The sequence below is a fragment of the Orbicella faveolata genome, unplaced genomic scaffold (genome assembly GCF_042242905.1).
Source record: "Orbicella faveolata isolate gen_17 unplaced genomic scaffold, um_ofav_v1 contig_34, whole genome shotgun sequence".
Taxonomy (NCBI): Eukaryota; Metazoa; Cnidaria; class Anthozoa; order Scleractinia; family Merulinidae; genus Orbicella; species Orbicella faveolata.
In genome coordinates this window covers 9461683-9488704 of record NW_028301563.1, presented here as the reverse complement: position 1 = coordinate 9488704, position 27022 = coordinate 9461683, and the positions used below count along the sequence as shown (strand labels likewise).

At 38.3% G+C, this 27022-nt stretch overlaps 3 protein-coding genes, 2 long non-coding RNA genes and 1 other non-coding gene across 6 annotated transcripts; 2 read left to right on the top strand and 4 right to left on the bottom strand.

The window, feature by feature from the left end:
• The first annotated feature begins 368 nt into the window (after positions 1-368).
• On the top strand, positions 369-2015 carry LOC149104669 (uncharacterized). The gene is made up of 2 exons (XM_089270890.1): positions 369-507; positions 777-2015. Exons 1-2 carry the CDS (start codon positions 397-399, stop codon positions 1836-1838), a joined length of 1173 nt encoding a protein of 390 aa, XP_089127016.1. The 5' UTR covers positions 369-396; the 3' UTR covers positions 1839-2015.
• A 2565-nt stretch (positions 2016-4580) lies between these two features.
• LOC149104668 (uncharacterized) lies at positions 4581-6712 on the bottom strand. Its single transcript, XR_016201282.1, has 2 exons — positions 6171-6712; positions 4581-5715 (listed from the first exon to the last, which is right to left on the bottom strand). It is a non-coding gene; the product is annotated as an uncharacterized LOC149104668 (long non-coding RNA).
• On the top strand, positions 6608-9438 carry LOC149104667 (uncharacterized). Its single transcript, XR_016201302.1, has 2 exons — positions 6608-6735; positions 8999-9438. It is a non-coding gene; the product is annotated as an uncharacterized LOC149104667 (long non-coding RNA).
• A 1627-nt stretch (positions 9439-11065) lies between these two features.
• Positions 11066-12078, bottom strand: LOC149104666 (melatonin receptor type 1B-B-like). The gene has a single exon (XM_089272250.1). The coding sequence runs from the start codon at positions 11996-11998 to the stop codon at positions 11066-11068; it is 933 nt and encodes a 310-aa protein (XP_089128376.1). The 5' UTR covers positions 11999-12078.
• Positions 12079-13489: 1411 nt separating this feature from the next.
• Trnal-uag (transfer RNA leucine (anticodon UAG)) lies at positions 13490-13571 on the bottom strand. Its single transcript has one exon. It is a non-coding gene; the product is annotated as a tRNA-Leu (tRNA).
• Positions 13572-17390: 3819 nt separating this feature from the next.
• On the bottom strand, positions 17391-22558 carry LOC149104664 (dyslexia-associated protein KIAA0319-like protein). Its single transcript, XM_089270987.1, has 6 exons — positions 22471-22558; positions 21519-21655; positions 20727-20849; positions 20398-20488; positions 18125-18219; positions 17391-17675 (listed from the first exon to the last, which is right to left on the bottom strand). The coding sequence occupies exons 1-6, from the start codon at positions 22542-22544 to the stop codon at positions 17545-17547; spliced, it is 651 nt and encodes a 216-aa protein (XP_089127113.1). The 5' UTR covers positions 22545-22558; the 3' UTR covers positions 17391-17544.
• Positions 22559-27022: the final 4464 nt, after the last annotated feature.

Below are 27022 nucleotides of genomic sequence, written 5' to 3'. Positions count from 1 at the left end.
GCCAGCCCTTAGCAACGGTTGCTACCAAAAAGCTCCGCTTTGGTGCTATCGTCACCATGTTTGCAATCGGTGTATGTCCCCTTTCGAGATCATAGCAATGAATTCCAAAACGTTGTCCGTAGGAGTTGAATAAAGCACTAAGCTAAATTTAGCAATAACGAAGCCTGGAAAAGGATGAAAGTATTGCCGAGATCTTTTGAAGAACTCAGTTGTGACTGAAATACTCCAGTAAGACATAGTTCGAAATCTTGCAGGTTTTCTCATAGTTAGTGGAGGGGACTGGTTGTGAAACCCGGCAAACTTCAAAGGGCCGGCCTTTTGTTTCGCGTTTAAGGTTGAATTGCACCATCACGTGACATTGACCGTGCACACGCCAAACGTTCATTCCCAAACAATATGGCGGACACGAACGATTTGCTTATCATTGGAGACGATTTTGACGCTATTTTAGGTATTTTGGAAGACGAAGAAGGGCTTGATGAACAGTTTAGAGACGCTGCAGATGAAGTGAGTATTATATTCTTTCTTAGCCACCCAGAAGTTAGCGAAAAGAGCTGTGCTTTGACGTTCATCTTCTTTCAGCTCGATCGAGTATCATCGGGTATCATCGGTGCTGCTTTTTTATAGCGACTTGTGTTATAACTAAATCCTTGTACTGACGATGTAATTATTAAGTGGTTTCTTATTTTATTTCCATTAACTATGCTTAGAACTAGAATTTGTAGTATCGTTTTATGACTGATTTCTCAACTGAAAGTTACTTTTGTTTACAACAGGTTCAACTCGAAAACGTTGTGTGCGAACTGTGCCACAAGAAATGCAAAAGCAAGAGCGGACTGAAACGACACAAGACAGTTAAACACAAAGATACGAGAGATGTCGAGAAGCAAAAAGAAGGAGGACAAGAGAGCTATTTAACTTTTGTAGCTTACTCAAGAATTGTTGAAAAAGCTAAACACAAAATTGCTGACAACAAAATCTATCCAAAATCAGTCAGAGACGATCTAAGATCCTACACCTACAACAACGGTCTGCAAGACGTAACAGCTGGATTCTGTGATATTGAAGACCTATATAAACGCTTGATAACGTCTGGAAATGCTGAAAGATTGTATTCTTCCTTCTACTCGACCATAGCTCTGAATGCAGTTAAGCATTTTGAGGGATTATCAAGGAACGCTGCTACACTACTGTCTACCAAGGTTGCTGATTGTATGTTGGTACACAGCAAGGAGAAAATTGAAAGCATGTGTACTTGTGCCCCATTAACTAAACTTTCAGATGAAGAAAAAGCTGGACTACAGTATATTGGAGGTTATGTGCTTCATAAACTTCATACCAAGCATGCTGGTAAATCATCAGAAAGTGAGCAGGCGATCTCCATCCTTAAGGCTGGCAAATTAGAAGACCAGAATGAAATTGAAAACCAGAAGTTAACTTCATCTTTAAATCGTGGTGGTTTGTGGGCAATTTCAAAAAATGCTCAATCAATTTTTGAGAGAACTGAACATTATTTCAGGGATGCCACTTCCAAGACTAACATGCAAAATATTATTATTAACATGCAAAATAGTATTATATCAAGATCTGTTCATGATGTTGAAGTAGTCTCAGCATACAATTCAATGTTATCCAATTCTGAACTGATAATCAACAGTAGTGTTGCCAAAGATGTTTTGCACAACATCATACAATTGTATATCAAAGTGCGTTCATTTTCTTTTGCAAAAGATATTATCCAGAAACATAAGATTAGATTGAAACAAATGAAATCAAAAGCACTTCGTAGGGAGAAAAGTAGAGCCTCCCATGAGTATGACCAACAAAGGCAAAGCTAAATTGTGAAAATCACCATGCAATAAACAATTTTATTTATTGTGACGCCTTGACCAAATCATGTCCATATTTGTTTGTTGTAATAAGTTACCGTTGCATTTGTTGTTAAATAATGTTAACACAAGTTTGCTTATACTTCAAAACAATAACTGACTAACAATAAAAATTATTTACATTGATATGTGCAAGTTGAAATATTTGCATAGAAAAATACCAGTAGCTGGTCAATCAGCGTACATGTCACAATGTATATTTAAAATATTAGGGACGAAGCCCATTTTAAACTGGGGGGCTTGAAAACGAGGGCCGCGTGTGAGAGTTTGTAGGGAGGTCTGGTACCTCATACTAAAACAAATAAATGTCATCCTTGCGAAAAAGTGGCCGGGGAGGGGGGGATGCTGCTACACTACTGTCTACCAAGCTGTTTACACTCATATGTGCAAGTTGAAATATTTACATAGAAAAATTACACGTTGAAATATTTACATAGAAAAAATACATGTCTATATATTAAACAATGAAACATCATCCTTGTGAAAAAGTGGGGGGGGGGGGAGGGGACTAAAGGCCCCCCCTCCTCCCCGCACTATCCGTAAAATAAAATAAATTTGACTTATGTATAAGTTAATCATTGTTTCTTTCTCTTTGGCACTGAGTCATTTGAAACATTGACCCATGATCTGTGTCTGTCTTTCCTCCCACGCGTGTGCCCAGACTGACAGGAGACAGCACGTTGTACTCTGATGGTGTTGTTGTTGTAGCCAAACATCTTCAAGTCAGGGTTGTCATTTCTTCTTCCAAGCTTTCTTTGGTTTCCAAAGTATTTTTCTAAAGGATCTTGGCAGAACCTCTCAGTTAAGACATACTCCACACCTTCATTCAGAAGAAACTTTGTTGCCTCTACAACTGAATAAGCTGAGATCTGCAGGCCTTCATAAGTCTGCCAAGATAAGAAAATCCTGCTCCTGGCATTCTGAATGAAATTACCAGGGCGTTGGGCGATGCTGTCCTTCCAGTCCTTCAGATAGCCAAGGAAATCATTTGTCAACCAAAGAAATCTTGGATCATCCACTGATCTATATGGTGCAAGAAATGGTTTCCTCTTCCTTTGATGCTCAGTTGTGCTGCACACATTGAGACAATCAAAATAAGAATCCACCATTTCACACAGCTTTGATGTACCTGTTGCATCTGGAGGACCAAATGACTTCAACACAGCTGCCACAGTAGAACTCAGTACCTGGGCTGCCAGACTTACATGCATAGTTGAATAGGAATTCAGCTTAATGTGATCATAAGTTAATCTAGGCATCAACTTCAAACCATTCTCAACATCTTGGTAAAACAGCTGAACTATATGTTGCCACAGCACATAATGCCCGTCATTCCACATGTACCTAAGCAGAAATTGTTTCACATATTTTAATATACAGTATGACAGTGCTCATATATAATACTGGGGCCAGTTGTACGAAGTGGATAGTTATTCAGTATTTAAAACGTTGTATAGATTTCATCTGCTGGTGGCCAAGAGTGAAGGCAAAGCAAGTTCTCGAAGGGCTTCTTAAGTGAGATTAATTCATTGAATGAATACAAGAGCAATTTCAAGGTTCATTTTTTAAATTATAAATAGAACTATGGCATGGCATGTGTTTGGAAACAAAAACTAATGGGAACAGTAGAGAACAAACATGTTTTGAGGAAACATGTTTCAAATAAACATGCTAATTTTTTAACATGTGTCAGTGCTGGGGTGAAAGCAGTATAATACACCTTTTAGTATTCTTTAAATAATTTTTACTCTTGTGTATTTGACTGTCACACTAATAGATTAGTAGAACCAATTTAATAATAAAAAAAAACCCAGCAAGAGTGATTGCAATAACACTGTGAAATAGAAATTGAATGTTAGTGGGTAATACTGACAGTAGTTTACTAAACAAAAAAGGAACAAATATAAATATTGTCAACCAGTATCTATTAGTTTAGTATTGTGAAGGTTTATTGCAATCACACTATTGTTAATCATTGTGTTTCAATAATAGCTCCCAACTAAATGGTAAATAATATCACATCACAAAACATACCGTGTGCATGATCCGTGTCCAGAGCTGTAGAGGCAGTTCCTTGTGGTCTTGATCAGATGTGGTACATCAGAGAAGAAATATATGTACCGATGTGGTGCATATAAGTTTATGGTTCGGTAACAAAAATCATCCTCAGCATTGTTATCCAGGGGTTTGTGCATTCGATAGAGCCTCCTGTTGGGTAATGCTCTATCAGAGGCGCTACCCCTGCGAAATAAATTCCCAGTAGTCTGGGAATTCCTAGGAATTCCAAGTTATTCCAAGACATGCAAATTATGCTTTATCCAAGACCTTGGAATTTCTGGGAATATTTGGGAATAGTGAAAGTATGACTGGGAATTATTGGGAATTCCTAGGAATTCCAAGTTATTCCAAGCCATGCAAATTATGCTTAATCCAAGACCTTGGAATTTCTGAGAATATTTGGGAGTAGTGAAAAGTATGACTGGGAATTATTGGGAATTCCTAGGAACTCCTATTATTTCCCAGACTGTTTTAAAAAAACTAATGTGTTTGGAATATCTAGGAATTTTTGGGAATAGCTAAAACACATGAAATATTGTTGGAAATTTCTATAAATTTCCCAAAATGTCAAAATTAAAGATGAACTCAGTGCATGAATCAGTTTCTGTGAATTAGTAGAAATCAACAGGATCATTTCTCTGGAGTTCCATACCTTTTTATTGTTGTCAAGCTCCAAGGTAATTATTTCCAAACAAATGTACATTAATCGCAGTTTAAGTCTGACAACTCAAAATAAAACTATAGCACTGATAACATTGCTTTTTAGATCCAACATAATTTGCTAGTGTATATGTGCCCGTATGGACCCTTAAATCAAACACCCAGAGTTTAACTGATAGAAAAATGGATGCTCTTAGATTTGATAAATAGATTAAGCAAAAAATTCTGTCACCATAAATGAATATATATTATTTACAATTTCAATAAAACCAAAAGTATACATATACATGTATATATTTAATATAATTGTAGATTCACCCACATACCCATCACAGCCCACTGTTGAACAATTTTTGACTTGATCCTTTATGACATTAGGAAAAAGAGGAAGACATCTCTCACAGATGTCATAAACGAAAAGCTCACAGTTTCCACACACTTGCTGTACATTTGTAAAACTGTACTGGCGGGTGACATTCTCTGGACAAATTACCAGTAGTTTCATTAAAACAAGGATATCTTTAGCAGCCTCTCATTGTCATACAATGTCTTGAAATTAAGGCCAGAATAGCCATGCAGGCATATTCTTTGGCAGAAAATGTTTTTTTCTTGGGAACCATTAGTTTCACTTTCATCAGGGGAGTCCAGTGAATGGTCATCAGTGTCAGAGTTCTCAATTTCTTCAGAGGAGTCAGAACTAGAAACTTCAACATCATTATCTGAATCACTGTCTGTGGACAAATCTGAGTTGTTGTGTATTACGTCAGTTGGTATTTCTGTAGTTTTTTCAGGTATAGGCAACTCAATTTCATCAAATGCTTCTGTGAAGCTTCAATTCTTGCATAAAGGTTCACTCCATAATCCATCAAAGTCATCCACAACATTTTTGTCAACAGCCATCTCACTCAGGTGAGCCGAAAACTCTGAGGTGTTCTGTTCATGGTGCTGGAAATGATCTCCAGGAAAAAGGGATGCAAGAGAGGGAGATGACGTCAAGTGGCCTGTGAACACTGCTTTAAGCGATTTATGTGGTTGAATCTTGTAGATTTTGGTATGGGTATAGTGGGATCATCAATATGTTTCTTGTATTTCCTTGTCCTCATGGTCACTTTAATTCATGACACAACAAAATCAAAAGAATCGAAAAGATTATGAGTCAGTGGGAAACAAATAAATAACTGACATAAATAAATGACAATGCAAATAGAAAAAAACCTACATCTTGATGTATTGAAAAGACTATAGATCTCATATCATGTTAATCCTTATAAATAATTCAAAGGAAAAAATGACAAGCATTGCAAATTTATACTTGCTGCATTGTGCTGACTGGGTGTTGAAACACGTGAGCTCTAAAAATAGATTTGGTGGACTAATACAACAAGCTTAAGCTTATTTCGCAGAATTTATCTCGTTTCCTCAGGTCGATCTGAAACCTTTTAGGTGAATTTCGGCTTTTGGGGTTTTTAAAGAGCACACAATGCATTGCTTACAATGTAGTTTGATTTATTTACAATTATAGCTTATCATAACAGAAAATCCCTATAAAATTGGATTCCTTACCGTAGCAGTGAACTTGATTTAAGTGCCTCACGATCCTTTGTTATCTTGACAACCGTCGGGAACAGATCAACCAGTTAAAGTACGTTCCATTTTCCTCCTTGATTTCTTCGTAAAAAGTTTGCGTAGTTTTTTCCTTTTGAAGCGAGACCCATCTTTCAAAAAACCACCAAAACAGCATGGAAAGGGAAACAGACTTACCATCGAAAGCGACTGGTCCGGCAACCTCGTTGCCAGTCTCTCTCTCCTTCTTCTCCAGTTTCCATTCTCTCCTCAACTGATCAACTGAACCAATCACAGCACGCGAATTTTCACGTGACTATCCTCGTGACTGAACATGACAAAGATCGCTTTATTGATCGCTCGTGCATTTTAGTAGATTTCACTTCCAAAATTATATCAAAATGGTTTTTGCTGCGGTCCTGTGACCAGAAGAAAACAGCGTGAGTGTCATTAACGAGAAACAAGTTATTCTTGGCGAAGATTTGGAGCCAAAAGAAAGTCTTACTGTGGATGGTTCAACGGGGAAAAATTCAAAGGGCAGATTAGCCGTTTACAAAATTATTTGGTGAGTAATCGAATTCAAGTAACGTTATATTATACAAAGTAAATTCTTGTATTTAGACAAAAGCTTTTGAATGAACTTTATCATCACGAATCATACACGAGTGGGTCACTCAGTCATGGCATGAAATGAATTCTGGCTAAGGCAAAGTTGAAACAATTTAGGTTGCCCAGAGTGCGTGCCTAAACAATTTGATTTGCGAATAACAAGTCGTTTCTCTCGCCTCACTTGTTCAAACGAAATAAATACAGCAGTTCTCTCTGATCCCAGTCAAAGTTCTTGACAAAAACTCCAACGAGGCAGCCACAGTGTGCACGAGTTTGATATGTCTCCTGTGTGTTTCATCCTGACTGTATGGCAATCCGTGTTGATCTTCAATTTTTGTCCATCTATATATTCTTTTGTGTTTACTCTATTATTTAAATGTTCCTTTAATGTTTTAAGTGTCTTTTTTAATATTTCTAATATCTAAATTTGGCTAAAAACCGTGATATATATCCCCCAATTCGAGAGTTGTTGATACACTTGTAGAAGATGGAAAACCTTGATTTAATCTACTGTAAGCTCAAGATTTATGTAACATATTTATCAATAGTATACAAGCACTTTCACAATTGAAAGGGTGAGTGCAAAACCATGCTAAGTGACGATTTGGGTGAAAAAAAAAAATTTTCGCGAAAGGGCTTGAATTTTTGCATGTGGTCTTCAATGTAATAGAAAAACGCGGCCCTGTATTTTTGTCGCTGGTTTTTGCTTCGTTTTCGAGTTATAACGTATGCAAAAATACTTGGCTTTTCCTAGCCATGTCTTTAGGAGTTTATTTGTTGAACAGCAAACAGGCAGACTGTTTATAATGTATGAAGTCAAAATCAAATCTCACAGCATATATAGAGCGGAAATCTGGGAACAGATTGTTTACATCGGTCATTGTGACGTGAGCACAACACGTGAATCGATCGAGCGGCAAACGAAGTACCATCAAACAAAAAAGAGATGTGCCGCATTAGAGCTCTGTCAACTAATTTTATTTGTTCAGTGCAGATAGTCATTGTCCCAGATAACCAAAGTAAGTTCCAGATGTTAACACTATTTTCCGGCCACCATATTTTACCTATTTAAACCTGAAATCAACATTTTTGAGCTTATACGTTGCGTGAAATTAACATTTTGCTGTTTTCTAAGTGAAATCAACATCCTTGCGGTCACGCGTTGCGTGAAATCAACATTTTTACCTATTTAGACCTGAAATCAACATTTTTGAGCTTATACGCTGCGTTAAATCAACATTTTTCTGTTTTCTAAGTGAAATCAACATCCTTGCCGTCACGCGTTACGTGAAATCAACATTTTTGAGCTTATACGCTGCATTAAATCAACATTTTGCTGTTTTCTAAGTGAAATCAACGACCTTCCCGTCACGGGTTAACATGAAATCAACATTTAAACCTTTTTTGACCTGAAATCGACATTTTTGAGCTTTTACGTTGCGTGAAATTGACATTTTGCTGCTTTCTAAGGGAAATCAACATCCTTGCCCTCGCGCGTTAACATGAGTCAATGTTTTAACCACTTTTGACCTGAAATCAACAAATTTGAGCTTATATAAGTTGCATGAAATTGACATTTTGCTGGTTTCTAAGTAAAATCAAAGTCCTTGCGGTCGCGGCGGGCCGATCCTTTGTTATAATAAACTGAGGCGAGACTTCGACTTATAACAAAGGCTTGGCTTTGCTATTATAACAAAGGGTCAGCTCTGTTTATCATAACAAAGGCCCAGCTTCGTTTATTTGAAGACCTCGGCGGGAAAAGGGCGCTAGGTATTTTAATCAAAGTGAACTTTGTCGAAAACGCTCCAAATTTCGCATGCAGTTTTGTTTAGGTATGTTTAACAATGTCCTGTAGTTTTTCCGCTGAGCTTCGCTTCGTTTTCGAGATATTGCGTATGCAGAAAAACCACTCAGTTTTCCTAGCAGCGTCTTTATAAACGAAGCAAAAACCAGCGACAAAAATACAGGACCACTTTTTTCTATTACATTGAAGACCACATGCAAAAATTCAAGCCCTTTGAATTCGTGAAATTTTTTTTTTCACCCAAATTGTCACTTAGCATGGTTTTGCACTCACCCCTTCAATTATCAAGTCTTCTCTTTTAACATTTCAACCAGCTTACAGTCATGTCTAAATTATCTGCATGTATTAAACTGTGAGCACATAAATATACCTCATATATATCACAATGTAATGTATTTTTTAAATTTTGTTTTAGGTATCATACAACAAAGATGAAGATGAAGAGGCTAGCTGTTGACAGCCTAATTAGAGGGCAAGAAAAGAAGCTGCGGAATCAACAGAAATAACTGAACAACAGCTAAGTTTGCCCAAACTCAGCCTTTTTTAATTTTAAGGATTGTTTTAGTTTTGTTCTTATCACTGATTCCTTACATTCATGAAAATCCAGATTTGTTCCACATAATAGCAATAATTTAAGCTAAAATCTTGAGTATGGAAAATTGTTGGATTTGTAAACCAAAAAAGTAAGTAAATTATCTGAAAAAGTTCTCTTTTTATCAAACATGTAAAAGTTTGACCTTCATATCTGTTTTCAGTTTTACTTTTGATTCTTGATGTAAGAAAAAGAAACAGGAGAATTATTCTTATGTTTAAATTCATGAAAGCCAATGTAATAAACCATTAATTTAAAACCTGTTTGATGTGATATCAGTGACTTTATTTGTTATTTTAATGCTGGGCATCAATCAGAATTTTGTCTGGCCTACAAATGATACAAAATTCCCAGTTTTTCTCAGATTTTCCAAAAAATTCCAACCTATTCTCAAAAAATCCTACAAATTCCAAGTTATTCTCAGAAATTCCTAGGAATTTTTGGGAATTTTTGGGAATTTTTGGGAATTTTAAGGAATTTTCATGGTGAGTATATTTCAGTTGGAATTCCTAGGAATTCCGAGTCCGAATTACCGTGAAAATTCACACCTCAGATTCCTAGGAATTCCTAGGAATTTTTTCGTAGGAATTCTTAGGAAATTCCTAGAAATTCCTAGGAATTTTTAAAGTTATCTCACAAGGGTAGCAATCACCCAAAGGTTGCAGGTTAATTCAAGTACACCTATGGCCTCCCAGAATAGTGGCATTAGCTGATGGGAGATGACCCCATTTGTAGCAAAATATGCCAGACTGAACTTCAGCTCAGTGCAAATGCCTCTGATGAAGAACACCAGAGCATGGCTGGCAATCTCATCAACTTTTTCAAGTGTTCCAACGTTTATGTCTGGGTCTCCCAGGTCAAGATATCCAATCAGTTCTCCAGTGACTTTGTCAAAAACAAGGTTTGACATAACCTTCATCTCATCAAACAACAGTACAATGTATCTTTGGACATCAAAGTAGCTATTTGTTGAGTCTTTCAACTCTTCGATAACTTCTTCTTGGAAAGCCTTTGGGCGGATACAGTTCCTATAATCCTTGAGAGTTCGCTGACTTGGAGGAACAAGGATATTACTCTTGCGCAATTCTTCGTAGCAGGCTGGTGATTTTGTAGCAAGAGATAAACAGTAGCGTATGACCATGGAATGGTATCGTACACCTGTTGAGCTTCTGGTCAACAGCTTTTTCTGTTGCTGCCAAAATAGATCCATAAACGGGGTTATGTTCTTGTCTGATTTACCAAGAATACTGGTAATGTCCTGGCTCAACTGGTGATCAATTTCAACACTTGATTTCTGTATTTCAAGCTTCATTTCCTCAAGTTTTTGCTCAAGTTCAGCACATCTCAATCTCTGCATCTGCAGCGTGAGTTTAATTCGCTCTGGTGCGGTCTGTGAGACGGGTGAAAATAGATGTGCTGGCTCAGCTAGTTTCTTTTGTTTTGCCTTGTGACTGAGTTCAGATTTCTGTGAATACCGATGACAACTACAACACTGTTCACCATGTCCAAACAAAACTGCACAACCACGAGTTCTCCAATATTCCTGATCTGGAAATGAACTGCCATCATCATCATCATTGACAAAAAAAGGATCAACAGACTTTGGAATTACGTGATGCACGATACTGCTTGACAATTCAGATGGTTTCACCCCAGGACAAATAGCCGACAGTGTGCTGATACTCTTTACAAGGTCAGACACAGTAATGTTAGTAATTGATCTCAAGTTTGTAGTGTACAGTTCATGGTCTTCTGGTAGGAGCCATCCATATACATAAATAGTGAATCCTAGACTATCATCAATCATAATCTCAATTTCTGGAAGCGTAACTTGGGAATTTTTCTTCTTTAGAACTAGTCTGTCCTCTAGTTCCTGGACTATCCAACCGTTCAACAGAAGCAAGGCATCGCCTTATTCAAAATTGTCTTATATTCCCGTCTGAATTGCATATTTGTTGCAGCATATATGAAGGGGTTGATGGTGCCACTCAGATATACCAAGAACGCGTAAGTGAGGTACACCTGTCGCGGCAAAGTGCGTTCCCCGCGCGCGGCGTCAATGTTATCTATGACAGAGATAGGAAGCCAGCAACACATGAAGCCGACCGTGACTGAAGCTAAAGTCTTGGTCACTATTCCTTTTTTCACATTCGCTCTGAGTTGCTGGAGATCATTTGCGTTCGATAATAGTTGATTTGATCTAGACACAGTACTAAAGACTTTGGCGTAGCAGAATGTGATTATAGTTAAGGGTGCTGCGATGTAAACGCACTCAATAAACACAGTATAAGCAATATTGCTTTCAAATGTGTACGAACACATCGCTTTGCCCGGCTGAAACTCAAATCCGCCGTTTTTGAATAAGAATGGAGGAACAGATCCAACGAAAGCTACGCACCAAACAACGGCAATGTACAGCAAAGCTCTTTGTTTTTTGAACAACATCGTGTACTTTTCTGGTTTGACAACGTGGCAGTATCGACTAATTGCAATTAATCCCATAGTCTGAAGAGACACCAGTCCAAATGTCAAAACTCCGAAACCGTGAAGTCGACAAAAAGTCTCGCCAAACATCCACTGGCCGTGAAACAGGGTTACAACTGTAAAAGGCATACAGAAGGTGGACATGAGAATATCGCTTACACCAAGTGCTATCACAAACACGTTGGCAAGCGTACGAAGTCTCTGGTTTCTGTACGCGGCGTAACAAGTTAGAACATTGCCGAAGAGGGCGACAATATTAATAACAGCAAACAAAACTGTTTCAGTCCACTCTAGAGCCTTAGTTCGCGTGGCAAGCTCGACAGAAAGTAATCTATTCATGACCTCGTGATTCAAGGAAGCTTAAACAATTCGAATCTATCTGCGAAAGTGTTCGGGTTGTGTTATTTCTTAGCTAACTGTGTGAACCATTAGCATTCTTTAGATGTAGTAGATGCGGGTGTGCCTTCTAAAATAACACTGGTAACGCTCTGTCCGTCTGTTTATAGGCGATGGTGACTACGTTCCTGAACCGAGTATTATTACTGATACCTGTCTTGTTACCCTTGCTCTTTCCTCAAACACTAAAAAAATTCACCAGAATTACTCGATACTGATTGGTCGAGAGCAGAGCAATTAATTCTAAATCGTGTTTCGTAGGGGTTGAACTAAAAACTCTAAGTATAATTTAGCGAAAAGCTGCCACAAAACACGATAAGAATTGGCGGGATCTTTTTGAGACGTAATCAATGAAACACTACAAGTAATAAAAATTTAAACAGCAAGAAGATCTGTCATCCATTGCGACGCTCTTTTAACACCGTTAAGAAAAGTACGCGAGGCGCAACTAGGACATTGCCATAACGAAGAACAAATATAAGCGACAAGCAGGAATAACGACTTTAGCTGTTCAACTTCCGGCCTGTCATTATCATTTAATTCATATTTTACGCATTTATTTCAAGATAAACGAATCACTTCTATGAGTGCAATTGTAAGTGCACAGTAATAGCCAAGGAGACTAGAGATGCGTAAACTAACTTTAGGGAAACATTCAAGTCGATGAGTCCTTACTAGGATGAAACAACTGCCTTAAGGGCCGACACTAGAGCTTTTCTTTACAGTTTTAATACAGTTTTAAGACAGGGGACGAGAATAAATGAAATTGTCCATAACCTACAGACAATGTTCCCGAAGTAACACAAAGTTATCAGAAAATTACTCAAGAAAACATGTGTGAACCGGTAAGGAGAAGATATACTAGTATTATGATAAACACTGCTATTGTTACTGACCGTTTTGAAGCTGTATCTGTCAGTTGAGGCAGATAAATTAACTTCCTCGTTTTTGCCCTTCATTGGTTGCGTAGGAACACGTGTTTGTAGAGCAGCAGCTCGTGACAGCACGTAGGAGGCGTGGCACTGACGCGGGACACTGGATCGAATTATTACTACGGTAGTAGAGTAAAATCCCGCATGTGTAGTAAGAACCCGGCCCGTCTGGAAGTTTAAGAATCTACTGGCAGAAATTTACCATTTTAATACCCCAAAATACCCAAAGGAAGTGTTTCAATAGTGTCCCAATTAGTTGTTTTTTTTTTTTTTTAAGCTAAACATCATTGAGACTTAAATAATTCACTCATTCATTCAATAGGTAGCTTTTCGTGCAAAATTTATGCATTGCAGCAAAATTACGACGCTGAGTGCGAAAAAATACTACTTAAGTTTCTAAAGTCATTGCATTTCGCTGCTGTGTATCTTACGACAACATTTCTACAGGCCTATCAGATTTTGGCAGATGAGCTTAGATCCCGAACGACAAAATATGATTTTGTGGCAGCGGTGGGATTCGAACCCACGCCATCGAAATGACTGATGTCTAAAACCAGCGCCTTAGACCACTCGGCCACGCTACCAGCTCTTTTCACAATTTTTTGATAATATTTAATAATCGTGCTATGACCCCGAGTTTTCTAATAGAAAACGAAGGCGAGTAGTATAATAGTTTAAGTACGCACTCTTACGGATTACAGCACAAAACCTACAGTGCGCTGCTCTTGAAACTCTTAAAATACACAAAATTGCAGGTTTGTGCTGCAAACCTTTAGTCTGTTGTCACAAGAGACTGGCGCGCGTGACGGTGCGCGTACGGTTGTATATGGACAAAGTGAAAATCACAACTTTTTGACTCGATGGAGTGCCAAATTTTCTTAGCCATGGGGCTCTGCTGTAGTAGTTAACAATAAGATTTTGTGCTCGAGATTTCTTTCGCGTGATGGTTGACGAGGGCGCAGTTCTTAAACAAATCACGTTAGCCCGATAAAGAAGATGGAGGGCTTATATGTCGGTTTTCGGAAAACATTTGGAAGAACAACTTTCCAGTCCCTATAGGCCCCTTGCACTGGCCACTAATATTTTATTCTGTTTTTTATTAATATTAATATTATTATTAATATTAATATTATTATTATTATTATTATTATTATTATTTTTGTTAAATGATGACGAAATTGATAAACGATTCCAAACTATTCTGAGCACAAGTAAATCAGCCAGCCAATGTAATGCTTATTTCCTAGCCGTTCATCATCAGGACTAGTCCCGCAGAATTTTACCCTCGTGTGTGTGCATACCTTCACAAAATGTAGTCGAGGGTTGATAAACTGAATTTCTTCCATGTTTATCCTGGAACTTACAGGGCGGAAGGGTGGGAAGACCTCCACTTCCTGTTATACTGTTTGGCGTGGGTCTACCTACTTCTTTGATTATATCCAATTACAGAAACTGCATGCGCTTGGAACGTTGATATTTTTATACCGCCAAGGAGGCCTGGTAATTGGTCACAAAACAAAGGTGGGTACATTATTGGCAAAAAAAATAAAGACGATTTTAATTTCGGACAAAAATGCCCGAAAATAAAACCGTCCGAAATTTTCAAGCGTCCGAAATATTTAGTGCAGTATATATCTTGGAAGTAACCCCAACGCTCTTACTTTCCTTCATACTGGGCTTTAGGGCGCAAACTCTAGTGGAGTAACGGCATGATAACATTTGTGTTGTTTTCTCTTCATTGTATTGAGTTGCAAAACCTTCAAGGTACAGTAAAACTATTATTTTCACAGATGCTGTTTCAGTCTAATTCGTGTTTCGTTTCGCAAATTTCCTTAAGCTATGTTTCAGCAAAATGTCCGAAATTGTTGTCCGAAATTTATCCGACATTAGATAAAAAGTACCGCAAATTTTACGTCCGAAATAAAACGTCCAAAAATTTCACGTCCGAATTTTTTAGCAAGTAACAGCAGACGACAACAGCGAAACTTAGGGCGTCTTACAATTATGAACATATGTTGTTATTGATATCTCCTAACGATGTTTTAGTAACATTAATTTTCCTTGCTGCTTAAGAGTTTGTTTAAAACTAAATTTCTAAAAAAGATAGACGATGGATGATGTTTCATCCGAAACATGTCTTGTTAATACTGTTTATATGAATTTCAAACACATCGTGTGGTTTCCAAAGATCTTCCCAAAATGGCATACAAAGCTTTGAAAATGAACAAGACATGACAAAATGCTAATATTACAAAACTCTACCTATTTATTCATTCATCTTTGCTAATTTATTGTAGCAAATTATCTTGAAATTGTCCCGAGACAAGAACAATACATAAATATGTGCTTGCCTATATCTTGACATGCACAAAATTTCCTTCGTGTATCCGAGACGCTTAAGCCTGGTTTTCACCAGCGACGCTAAGCACAAGCGCAAACACGATATTTAGTCTTATTTCACCGTGAAAACGGCCTTGTCACAGGCATAAGCACAAGCGCAAGCACAAGGACAAGGTTCAAAATGTTTCCTTTTTCTTGTGCTTGCGCTCATGCTTGCGTTTGCGCTGCAACAAGTGAAAACGAAATACCGCTCAGGCATAACACAAGCACAAGGATGTTTACTACACGTGGTTGTGTTTGGTCACTGAAAACACTGGATCCGGATTACCGCGCGCGCCTAAACCGGATGATTTTGTTTGTACGTGTGTTTGCGTCGAACTTCGTTTTCACTATAGGGTCATCCCTATTGCTTGCGTTTGTGTGCTTGTGCTTGCGCTTGTGCTTGAGCTTGCGCTTGTGCTTGAGCTTGTGCTTGTGCTTGCGCTTGTGCTTGTGCTTGTGCTTGTGCTGAAAACCAGGCTTTAAAGTTCTCCTTGTTTCATCTATTTTACGGATATACCTTGTTCTATAAAACGAGTTTTAAAAGTAAGAAAATGCGTACTTTTATATATAAACAGTCGAACTAGTGATTATTTTAGCATACTGAGTAAACTTACTTGGTAAAATTTTAATGAAACACCATGACAACTCCTCCTTGGTTATCATTCACTTAAATCTCACTAACGCTTGTGCTTCGTATGTATTGTTCTAAGGGCTAGCTTCACTGTTTCTTTAGTTTGTTTTATTATTTTCTCAGCCAATCCGGTTTACCCTTCTGAGAAGTGCGTGACGCCTCAAACAAGTTAAACAAAACAAATTAATTCCGTCATTTTAGTTTTAATGCACGGCTATGAAATGAAAAATGAAAGTGTATGTTACATAAAAGCCATGTGATAAGAGCAACATTTTCCTACAACTTGTCGCACAACACTGCTTCATTGCAAGTTGAAAAGCGTTGTTGTGCGTATTGCCATTCGTGTTGCATGTTGTGTAATAACTACTCTTGTGGAATAATTACTGTCTCTACGTTAAGGAGCTACGTCACGGTTTGCGCACCTTGAAACGTTTAGCCTAAATTTTCCAAGTCTGTCGTTTGCAATCCGTGTTAATCTTCTCCATCCTTCTCCATCGCTGTTCCTTTATGATTTATTACTATCTCTTTGGTGTTTTTCCATCTTGATAAACTACAATTTTCGTGTTTTCTTCAATTAAAAGGTAATTTTGTACGTTGCCCAAATAACTCAAAATGCCGTGACTGAGCCCCTTCAATTAATTTCCATGACTGTTAAAAACACGGAAAAAATGTTTGCAAATGAATGTAAACGTTCATTATTATCATTCTTACCACACAACAAGAACCATTTTATGCAAAGGTACAAGACGTAGGTAGAGAGTTTATAATATTACAAACAACATTATCCTTGCTGTGTTGCACACTAATAAATTAATAATTTCAAACTGCTGTTTGTAATACGGCGAAATATCTCGCTGGACATTTCATAGGTAAAATTTGTATAATTATAATAAACATTTCTCTCGTTATGTTGTGTACAATTCAATTCAACAATTCAATTCAACACTCTTAAGATACGAAATTTGACACATTTCTTAGGTTAAAACAGTTTACCAAATTTGAGAGTAGTATACCCACAGCAATGGAACAACGCTTTAAGTAAACTGTTCATTGTGGTTACTTTTCTCCATCCGTACTTTTAAAATCATTCATTGTTCAGTGTTCAATCCCCCTAGAAGTTAAAATTGTTTGAACAACGAGTCATAAAATGTCCTCTAATGCAAGACTTTTTAGGTGCAAAGAAAAATGTCTCATTTAAGATACGCGGGGGGTGATTTACAAATTTGAATGCATACAGTGAGTGTTTGCGGTGAAAAGGGCCAAAGATGTTTTACCATTATCGGCCAAGTGATCTTTCCCAGCCTTCTTGATCGAGGTCGCAGCATATTAATAAAATTTTCTACGTGAGAAACACAGCAATGTTTGGTTCGTATGGTGATCTCTCTTTAAGTTTCTTTCTACAAGCCAGGCAAGTCTGTAAACTTAATGATTAAGTCATCACTGCCGTTAGATCTTGCACCACTGTCAGAATGCGCGTTCCTCTCGTGCTGGGATGTTCACGCTGACCACTATGTTATATATAGGATGCCCGTATGTACTCTATATCACGTATCTTTCCTTATATAACCATTCACCGAGCCGTTCATGTGCCGCTTTTTAACTTCAAAAACAGTCGACTCCGCATCGCTGTCCTCGTCCGTATCGCTTAACATCAGGCTTGTACTCAAGTATTTACCTGGAGGAAAAATAACTAAAATTGACGGATGATCTCATACCAACATTATTACTGAGCCTATAATTATGGCGGCAATGACGTGATTGACAATTCAGAACTCACAGCAAACATGAAAACCAATGGCAAGCACGAGAAAACACGAGACTAGAGGCAAGCAAGCACGGGAGAACGTCTAAATGGTGCTAAGCGCGGAAAATACGTCATGGGTGGTGAGTGTGGGAAAACGTTGATGAAAAGGGCGGGAAAAGTGCAAAATCACGCGTGATTGGTCGAGGGAAAACAATCGATACTGAAAATGTTTTTTGAGGTTAAAGAAGTGATCATAATGTGAAGCCCAAAAATAATACTCTTAGCAGTACCTGCACAGGCTGCCTCTTGAACATATTTGAGAGAGAGGTTAGCAAACGAAATTCCAGCAGCAAAAGGGACAAACCCGTCAAGTCGCTTACCTCCTTTTGGTAGCATCTCCATACTCTCAAGCTTGTCATCTTCGTCCTCGTCAATAACAGCGTACCTATGGCGCCTCTTCCCACGACCACGCCTCCTAAACAAAACGACATCAAAAAGTAAGCTCCCCTATCACAACCCAAACAATAATTTCTAGTAAACCTTTAAGGCACTCAAAGCCCAACTGACCAAAGTAAGCAACTCTGTTCAGTTTTGGAGACTATAATTTGCTGGTTCTCTCGGAGGCGTGATTCACATTCCCAAGGCTTCAATTTTTTTTAAATTTCGTCCTTTGTAATCTGTCGAAATCTTTTAAAATCTTTACCATCCCTACTTGTTTTTTGTTTTGCTTTATATTTTGTTTTATTTTTTCTTTTATTTATTACAACCCGTTTGGGTTTTTCTTTCTTATCGGAATAACAACTTGAGTTCATCTGTACGTAGCCAAGAACGACAGTATCATTATTAACAACAACGATCAACAAAAAACAACAACAAAAGGAAAAATGGAAAGACTTGCAAAAATAAAAGAAATGCAAGGGAAAAAGAAATAAATAAAACAAAGTGACAAAGTGCAAGAAAATAAAGTGTTTATCACGAGAAACAAAGTAGAAAATAACACAAGAACGGTTAGAAGATAACCAAGGCATACAAATCTAACTCGACCTCTAGATGGTCTAAGAAATTAAGAAAAAAAAAAATCAAATGGAAACAGAACTGTGGAAGAAGTAAATAGCGTTATATTTCATGCAAGTTACAAGATTAAGTAACACCACTCCCAACAAGAGCGACGTTGTTGTAATAAAGCTGTTGTTGTTGACACCAAGACTGCGGTCCAGAAGGGCCATGACAAGGACACAAGACATTTAGTCTTGAAGATGATTGCAAGACCTAGTACACCAAGCTAGCGGAGTCATGCAGTTTAGTTCCCTTTATCCAATCAAGTCAGCTTATATAAATTCCCAGAGGACGAGCGTACAAGAGGCCTAACACAGCGAGCCAGTTTTGTCATACAGTTTACTACCCTGTACCCTGTGCTCAAGTAAGTCTTTAAGTAGTTCCCAGAGGACGAGGGTAGAAGGAGCTAACATTCTTAAGGACGTTTAGAACATCTGGCACACCAAGCCAGTTTTGCCTTACACTTTACCACCCTGTACCCAAGAACGTCTGTAAGAAGATTCCCACAAGACAAGCGTAGAAGAGGCTCACAATCTTAATGACAATTACAAGGCACACCAAGTCAGATTTGTCATGCAGTTTACATGTAGTACCCTGTACCCAAGCAAGTCTGCACATACATTCCCTGAAGACAAGGGCAGAAGAGGCTTGCATTGTCAAAGACATTTCAAGCCAGTTTTGTCATGCAGTTTACATGCAGTACCCTGTACCCAGGCAAGTCTTCAGCATACCTATGGTCAGTTGAAGAGGCATCCTCTGTACTAGGAGGGTTAACAGAGACTATAACCTTCTTACGACGAAGTCTAAAGATAGAAAGAAACAGATACAGGAAAGAAAACAAGGCAGACGACAACGGAGGCGTTGAACAATGAAGGCAAGGAGAGGAGACACGTTGAATGGAATGGAGTAGAATAGAAAGGAATGACCATGACAAAATTTGGATCAAGGGAATCCCATTTGTGACAGAGTTCCTAATTCGGGCTTTAGTAGCAAGACGTCGTTAAAATCACAACTGGATGTTCTAACAGGCGAAAATACATCATTTTATCACTTCAAAGCTAATCAAACATTACTTGGGCAACGGTGATTTATTATGCTAGGAAGATTCGTAGAATTGAGCTTTTGTTTCAAGCACAGTATAGATAGGTCTAAAGAGTGATTTGAGGACTGTGTATGTACACTGTATGTTAGGATCCCAAGCAGCGTGGACTGTAAGAGTCACAGAGAACTCACAAGAACAACAAACTACAATTAGTTTCTACATGCCAGCTAAAATCGTTTAAGAGATGGCAGAAAAAACAAAAACAATGTACTAACAGAGAAGAACGGCAAGGAAGACTGCTTCGTTTAAAGACTGGAAACTTGCGACGCCTACCATCATAAAAAGGAGAAAGTTTTATGAACATATAAGACAACAATTACTCAGTAAATGCATGCCAGGATATAATTTACCTTGGAAAGAAAATGAACCAAGGGTGTTTGTTAACAGGGTAAAAATTGACCTCCTAAGTGATCTATCGTGAGCTTTGATATAACTGCAGTCATCTAAGGTCACACTCATATGAAACACATTACTAGTGTTGCATGTGATACGTACCTTCCCATGCAGAAACATATTGCCCACACTATTCCGCCAATAGCCATGATGATTCCAAAGATAATCACAGTTACATACAGTATACTCCAGTCTGCGAAAAACACAATCACTCTTAACAACAAGGAAAATACTGTGCAAGACACTTCTTACACAAACATAATTTTGGCTCGCCACGCAGTCTCACGAAAACAAGAGGAAAGGCGTTGCGTGACACCGAACGGCTCACAGAAGAGATAGCATACGACAGAAATTCTAGCAGTGATGTTACCTTTAGGAACATGGTTGACAACAAGTTTATTCTACAAACAAAAGACAACAAAAAGTCTTACCACAATTGCTCTCTTTAGTGCCAAAGTGAACTTTGAAAAAATCCTGCATCCAGAAACTCTCACAGACACACAGCTTGGTGCTACGATCACAGTAGCCATGACCTGAGCAGTTATTCCTGCAAACTGAAAACATAGGAAACAGTGAGAAGCTAGAGAGCGACATACAATATGACTGTGCAGTACAGTGGAAATATGACTCTGCGCCACGGAGGTCCATCTGGAAACAAACTTTTATTCGTTATCCGGCTCAGTGTTTTTCAACAGTGACCATCCATGTTCTGTTTTGGTTTTCTGTTATCACTTCGTGGTGCCTTCCTTAGTTTGTAAACGGAGAGGAGAAGGGGGTGGGGGGGGGGGGGGGTTATTCTCTTATATAAACTAAAGTAATATCTGCGGAGCTAGAGGGTATGGTTTTTGAGCTGTTTACTGTGAAATATGGCATAAGCCTTAAGCATAATTTTTGTGCGAAATAGAATCTGCTCTGCCCTCTTGCTTGAAAGTGGACATGATGTTTGAAGCTCTTCTCAAATGTTTATGCAAATGGTAGCTGATCATGTATTAAGGAAGGAATTCGCTCTCGAAAATCGCATAATTTTCGACTGAAAGAGGGTAACAGGGTTAAAGAAGCAGGCTACACACCCCAACCAAACACTTTAAAGTAATCCCCTCTTCGCCTCGGTAAACCTTTACTTTGAAACTCAGTTCGATTTGAAGGAACGTGTACGATTTACAACCGACAAAAAGAGACTTTGGCTTGCTGGCCATAACGAAGCTTATAACGTGGACGCTTACTGTAAGGTTCAACTTTCAACATTCCAAATTCGAAGAAGCCTTCCTCGTTACCAATCTTGTCTTTTAACATTTCAGCGACTTCATAACCGTCCTTAGCTTCGAAAACTTTGTCCTTAACGTAAAACATCACCATCAGACTGTGGGGACAAAAAAAAAAAACAAAAATTAGGCGTCTTTATTAAAAAGTTGGCAGACAATAATCCAGGCATTCACAGGTACACCGCTAAAAAAACTGGGAAACTGGCCAAACGAACATGAATCGTTCTTAGGCCTTGTCCACACTATGCCAGAGGAATTTGAAAACACAGCTTTATTTCTAGCGTTTGGCCTACCGTCTACACTAATCCATCACGAAAACGGAGCTTTTTTGGTTTTCCGTTTTGGCGTGGGCGGAAAACATTTCGAAAACGAAGCTCTTCGAAAGCGATGGCATGTGATTTCCCTAACCGAGTTTTCCTCAAACACAAATCCAAAATGACCGGTGATTGTTGCGCTTTCAAATTCCTCTGGCGCAGTGTGGACGGAAAACATTTGATGCGTTTTCAGAGTGAAACCTCCGTTTTCAAATTCTTCCGGCGGGGTGTGGACGAAGCCTTAAGCATAGTCACAGAAAACTGGCGCTGCAGCTCCTTTCACTAAACCAGTTCCGGGTTGCATTTGGTCTCTGTTTCAAAAACATTCTTATGAAAATGCGTTTCGCTCACAGATTCATTCTCACGCAAATCAAACTCATTTTTCAGGTGAAAAGTTTTGCACGAGAATTAGTTTTGAAACAGAGGTTCAAGGCAACTCGGACTGAAATGCCCCATTGCCTGAACGCTTCAGTACACGCTTTGTCGATCTCTAAAGGAAAAATACTCTGCAAGTCAAGAATCATTTTCAGATATCTTCGCCTTGAAAAGCTTGACTCCTTTCAGGGATTTTTGTGTGCTAAGTGGTGCTTGCTGTTTACCTGTGTCCAACTCCAGCTTCTTTTAAATGCTCCACTATGATGTCTTCATCCTGAACGTCAAGTATCACCGCCATTTTACGAATCAACTGTTCCTGTTGAACCGAAAAAGATAAACCGAAAAGAAATTAATTTAGTGGAGGCTTTAATTTTTTACAGTACAAATCCATGCCCATGCAGATACAAATGCAAGCACAAGTATTTATTGGCATCTCTGAGTCTCCTGTGTGTTGTACCTTATTCTCCTCTGTGAACTTGGTGATACCCACGTCCAGATATAACTCCACAAGATGAGCACTGTTTTCATCTGCAAAGTGAGAAAATGTTAAGAAAGCGCCTAGAAAACCCTTGGTCAACGTAACGTTCTGTCTTGATAACACAGTGATAAATCTGCATGGGGAAAACCGCACTTTCTCTTTCGTGCAGGTCTATCAAACGTTTATCGTGTAATAATATCGAAATGAGCCTCGTACCTTCCTTGACAGTAAGTACCACGTCATCATTTTCCTTGAGACCCTTCCCATCAGTCACAGTGAGCCTAAACTTGTACATTCCTTCTACAAGGCTGGACAGGCGCAACACAGCTTGATGGTCGCTGTTGTTTATAACATCCTACAATGTGTCGACAAAAAAAAAAAATGAATCGATAGTGGGCAATGTCTTAAAGAAGCTCAGTCACGTTATGTGGACTTATTTAAACCTCGTACAAAATTACCGTTAAATTGAAAGAAACTTGAACTAAGCGTTTACTTAGGAACAAAAAAACACTAAGGAGATAATAGTAAATCATAAAGGAACAAGGATGGTTAAGAATGGAGAAAATCAACACGAACTTAAAGAATTTAGGCTCAACTTTTCAATATGTGCAAACCGTGACGTATGCTAACACTTACACCAGCTGCAGGACTCTTAGGGTCACGTGACCACTCGTACTCGACAATCCCGTGATCATCATAGGACCTGGAACCATCTAGTGCAGCAGCTCTGTTTGGAAGATACACAACAACATCTGGGCCGGCATTGGCTGTGGGCGGCTTATTGACATCTGGAAAGCCAATGTAGGATATTGCAGGGTTAAGTGAGTGTCCCGCTAAAAGCGGTCCACTCGACTTCGGGACCAAAAATAATTTTCCTTCATTTTTTGTCGGTGAAAAGGGTTTGACACACATATATATATAAAAAGCAATTTATTATTTTCCAATTCCTTATTTTTCCTTTGCTACGAGCCAAAATTGAATTTTGGCCGAACTGAGGTTGCCGACGGTGATCAGAAAGGTAAAATTCACCGATTTTGTGAAGCGTGCTACGTCGCCAAAAATGCAGCTCACGGAATTTCGTTTTCATACGAATTTTAAGGTACATTCATTACTTTGACTGACGAAATATGGAAACTTTTCGAAACTTCTAAGCTTATCAGCGAGGCTGGAAGACACCCTACTCCGAGGCCTTTGATCACCTACTAAAATTTAGCCAAATTTGACGGGGAAAATCTCAAAAGTTGGGTCTAAATGAAGCCTAAAAAGCACATCACAGTAAATTTCATACCTTAATAAACCGTTCTATAAGTTCAAACCGGTGGGTATCTCCTTGGATTGCACGCGAGAACAGATTAAAATCTGCCACAGTCAGTGTGTTTACATAGCCATCGCTCGTGTCAAAGCTCGTTTGCATAACCTTAGCACCCGGTGAAAATACATCTTCTTCCGTTCAGGTTCGTTTGTTGACCTTCTGAGTAGTGGCAAAAAGCTTCCTTTAATACTTGTGTACTCTCTAGATCCAGCTTTCGTTGTATAAACGGCCCGATAAACGGATCCCGAAGTTTATTTTATGCGCTGTGCAAGATACTAAAAGACAAGCATCAAGCATAAAACAGAAGTAAAGCCCATCATTCATCGCAAAACATAGTTCCATTCAAGCACGTCGTGTTCATCCAGGTTCATTTCCCAGCGATGCAACCGGCAAGTGTTCATTGTTGTTGGTTTTCAAATTCGGGCATATAGCCCTCAAGCTCCCAGTAGTCTTGGCAGTAGTACAGGATTCAGTTGCCATTAAACGGTAAATGAAAACTTACGATTTTCTTCTTCTCCTAGTGCTACCTCTGCGGCAGAATTTATTGAAGGGTCAGGACGACGGCTACGGTTAATTTCTGCAGACCGGCGCCATTATTTACTTTTGGAGTCTCGCAAGTCTTGAGAATTGATCAACTTTAACGCAACCTTCACCTCAAAACTGGATCTAGAGTGTCCACAAGTATTAAAGGAAGCTATTTGCCACTACTCAGATGGTCAACAACCGAACCTGAACGGAAGAAGATGTATTTTCACCGGGTGCTAGGATTATGCAAATAAGCTTTGACACGAGCGATAGCTATGTAAACACACTGACTGTGGCAGATTTTAATCTGTTCTCGCGTGCAATCCAAGGAGATACCCACCGGTTTGAACATATAGAACTGTTTACTAAGGTATGTAATTTATTGTGATGTGTTTTTCAGGCTTCATTTAGACCCAACTTTTGAGATTTTCCCCGTCAAATTTGGCTAAATTTTAGTAGGTGATCAAAGGCCTCGGAGTAGGGTGTCTTCCAGCCTCGCTGGTAAGCTTAGAATTTTTCGAAAAGTTTCCATATTTCGTCAGTCAAAGTAATGAATGTGACTTAACATTCGCATGAAAACGAAATTCCGTGATCTACATTTTAGGCGACGTAGCACGCTTCACAAAATCGGTGAATTTTACCTTTCTGATCATGGTCGGCAACCTCAGTTCGGCCAAAATTCAATTTTGGCTCGTAGCAAAGCACAAATAAGGAATTGGAAAATAATAAATTGCTTTTTTATATCTATGTGTCACACCCTTTTCACTGACAAAAAAATGAAGGAAAATTATTTTTGGTTCCGAAGTCGAGTGGACCGCTTTTAGCGGGACTGCCACTTAAAGTCTGAATTAAGTGTTTTTTTGTTAATTTGTTTTTAATTTTTTTTTTTTTTTTTTTTTTTTTTGCTTCCGCTATGAAAGGAGCTTGTAAAACTTACCAAGCATGAAATATAGAGAACGTCTTGCCGCATGTTTCATTTATTCATCTATTTTTATTCATTATTTATGGGAAAGCTAGCTCTAGGACGGAATTGTATCAAGACTATCAGTGACAAGTCAAATTCTGTGGCTATGTTTTTGCGAATCCAGACAGATATTGAAATTAAATGTCTCGTAAGGGCTACTTTTTCGCTGAAATATAGAGGTAAATAACCGATTCCACTGATTACCATGCTCTTGTCACCATGATTGGCTCATTTAACCCACAGTAAAGACATGGTGAGGTCATTTAGGTGAAATCGCAGAGGTTAAGCCTGTCCAACTTAGTGCCGCGAATCAAATGATAAATGATCAATTCAAGCTCTAATTTAGCTTTGTTTGGCTCGTTCGACTCATTTGCAGCGACTTCAAAGGGTTGTATAGGCATGGTAGGGACTCTGTTAAGAGTACACGAGGTAGATAGCAATCTCAGTACGACATGGCCATATTTATGTACACTATTATTATTATTACGAGGCTACATGACGACAAGAGCATGGTAAGCAGTGGAATCGGTTATTTACCTCCATATTTGAGCGAAACATTTGTAAATACTGTATATTAAGTAAAAAGGCAAATAAACAGAATGAATCCATCGCTATTATTATTATTATTATTATTATCATCATTATCATCATCATCATCATTATCATCATTGTTATTATTATTATTAACATCATTATTACTTTCATAAATTTAGACATATCACAGTGTTGTAAAATACTTGTTTATTTATTTATGTATTTACTTATTTATGTATTTATTTATTTATTTAAATATTTATTTGTTACATTTAACCGAAATTGCTTAAACAAAAGTGATTAACATCGCAGAAACAGGAGATGGAGGTGACCAAAAGCATCGCAGCGCCATACTAGGAAAATCCCCTGAATAAGTATTTTAAACTACCTATATATACATATGTACAGTATATGAAATAAAAACAAAAACAAAAACAAAAATCTGAATTAACCCAAAAAAAACAAAACAAAGGAATACAAAATCTCACATTACTCCAAGAAAACTTCTAACCTTTCACGATTGAGAGCAGCGTACGAGTGAAATATTTTTCAACACGAGAAGAGAAATTTCGTATCTTCAAGCAGCCATGTAATGTTCTATTTATTATATAAACGCCAATGATATACCAAACAATTTCACTTTCGCTGCGAAAGGTGCGATTTATAATGTAACTATAGCGAAGGTGATCTTTTCACATGTGAAGATAACATGTTTTCGCACGAAAAATCTCCTGGTATTTCCTTGGTGTTTATATGATAAATTGTGTTTTGTCCAATGAGGGTTAACTTAGTGTTTAATCTTATCTTTAGATAAGAGAGTATGATGAAGATCTGGCAAGTTATAGTCTTCAGACATCCTCGTAACATTGCTTAGTAGAAACTACTTTTGCTAGAGAGACGAAGCCTGCCGATATTATATGTATATTATAAACCGCCCCGACATAAATCGGTGGATGGCACCCC

Bases quoted from the DNA above. Each gene is read 5' to 3' on its own strand.
- LOC149104669 (XM_089270890.1), top strand. From the start codon at position 397: ATGGCGGACACGAACGATTTGCTTATCATTGGAGACGATTTTGACGCT. The intron at 508-776 runs GTGAGTATTATA...TGTTTACAACAG, and splicing joins TTAGAGACGCTGCAGATGAA to GTTCAACTCGAAAACGTTGT.
- LOC149104666 (XM_089272250.1), bottom strand. From the start codon at position 11,998: ATGAATAGATTACTTTCTGTCGAGCTTGCCACGCGAACTAAGGCTCTA.
- LOC149104664 (XM_089270987.1), bottom strand. From the start codon at position 22,544: ATGGCGGTGATACTTGACGTTCAGGATGAAGACATCATAGTGGAGCAT. The intron at 20,850-21,518 runs GTAAGCGTCCAC...CTATGTTTTCAG, and splicing joins GTTGAAAGTTGAACCTTACA to TTTGCAGGAATAACTGCTCA. The intron at 20,489-20,726 runs GTAAGACTTTTT...TGTTTTTCGCAG, and splicing joins CACTAAAGAGAGCAATTGTG to ACTGGAGTATACTGTATGTA.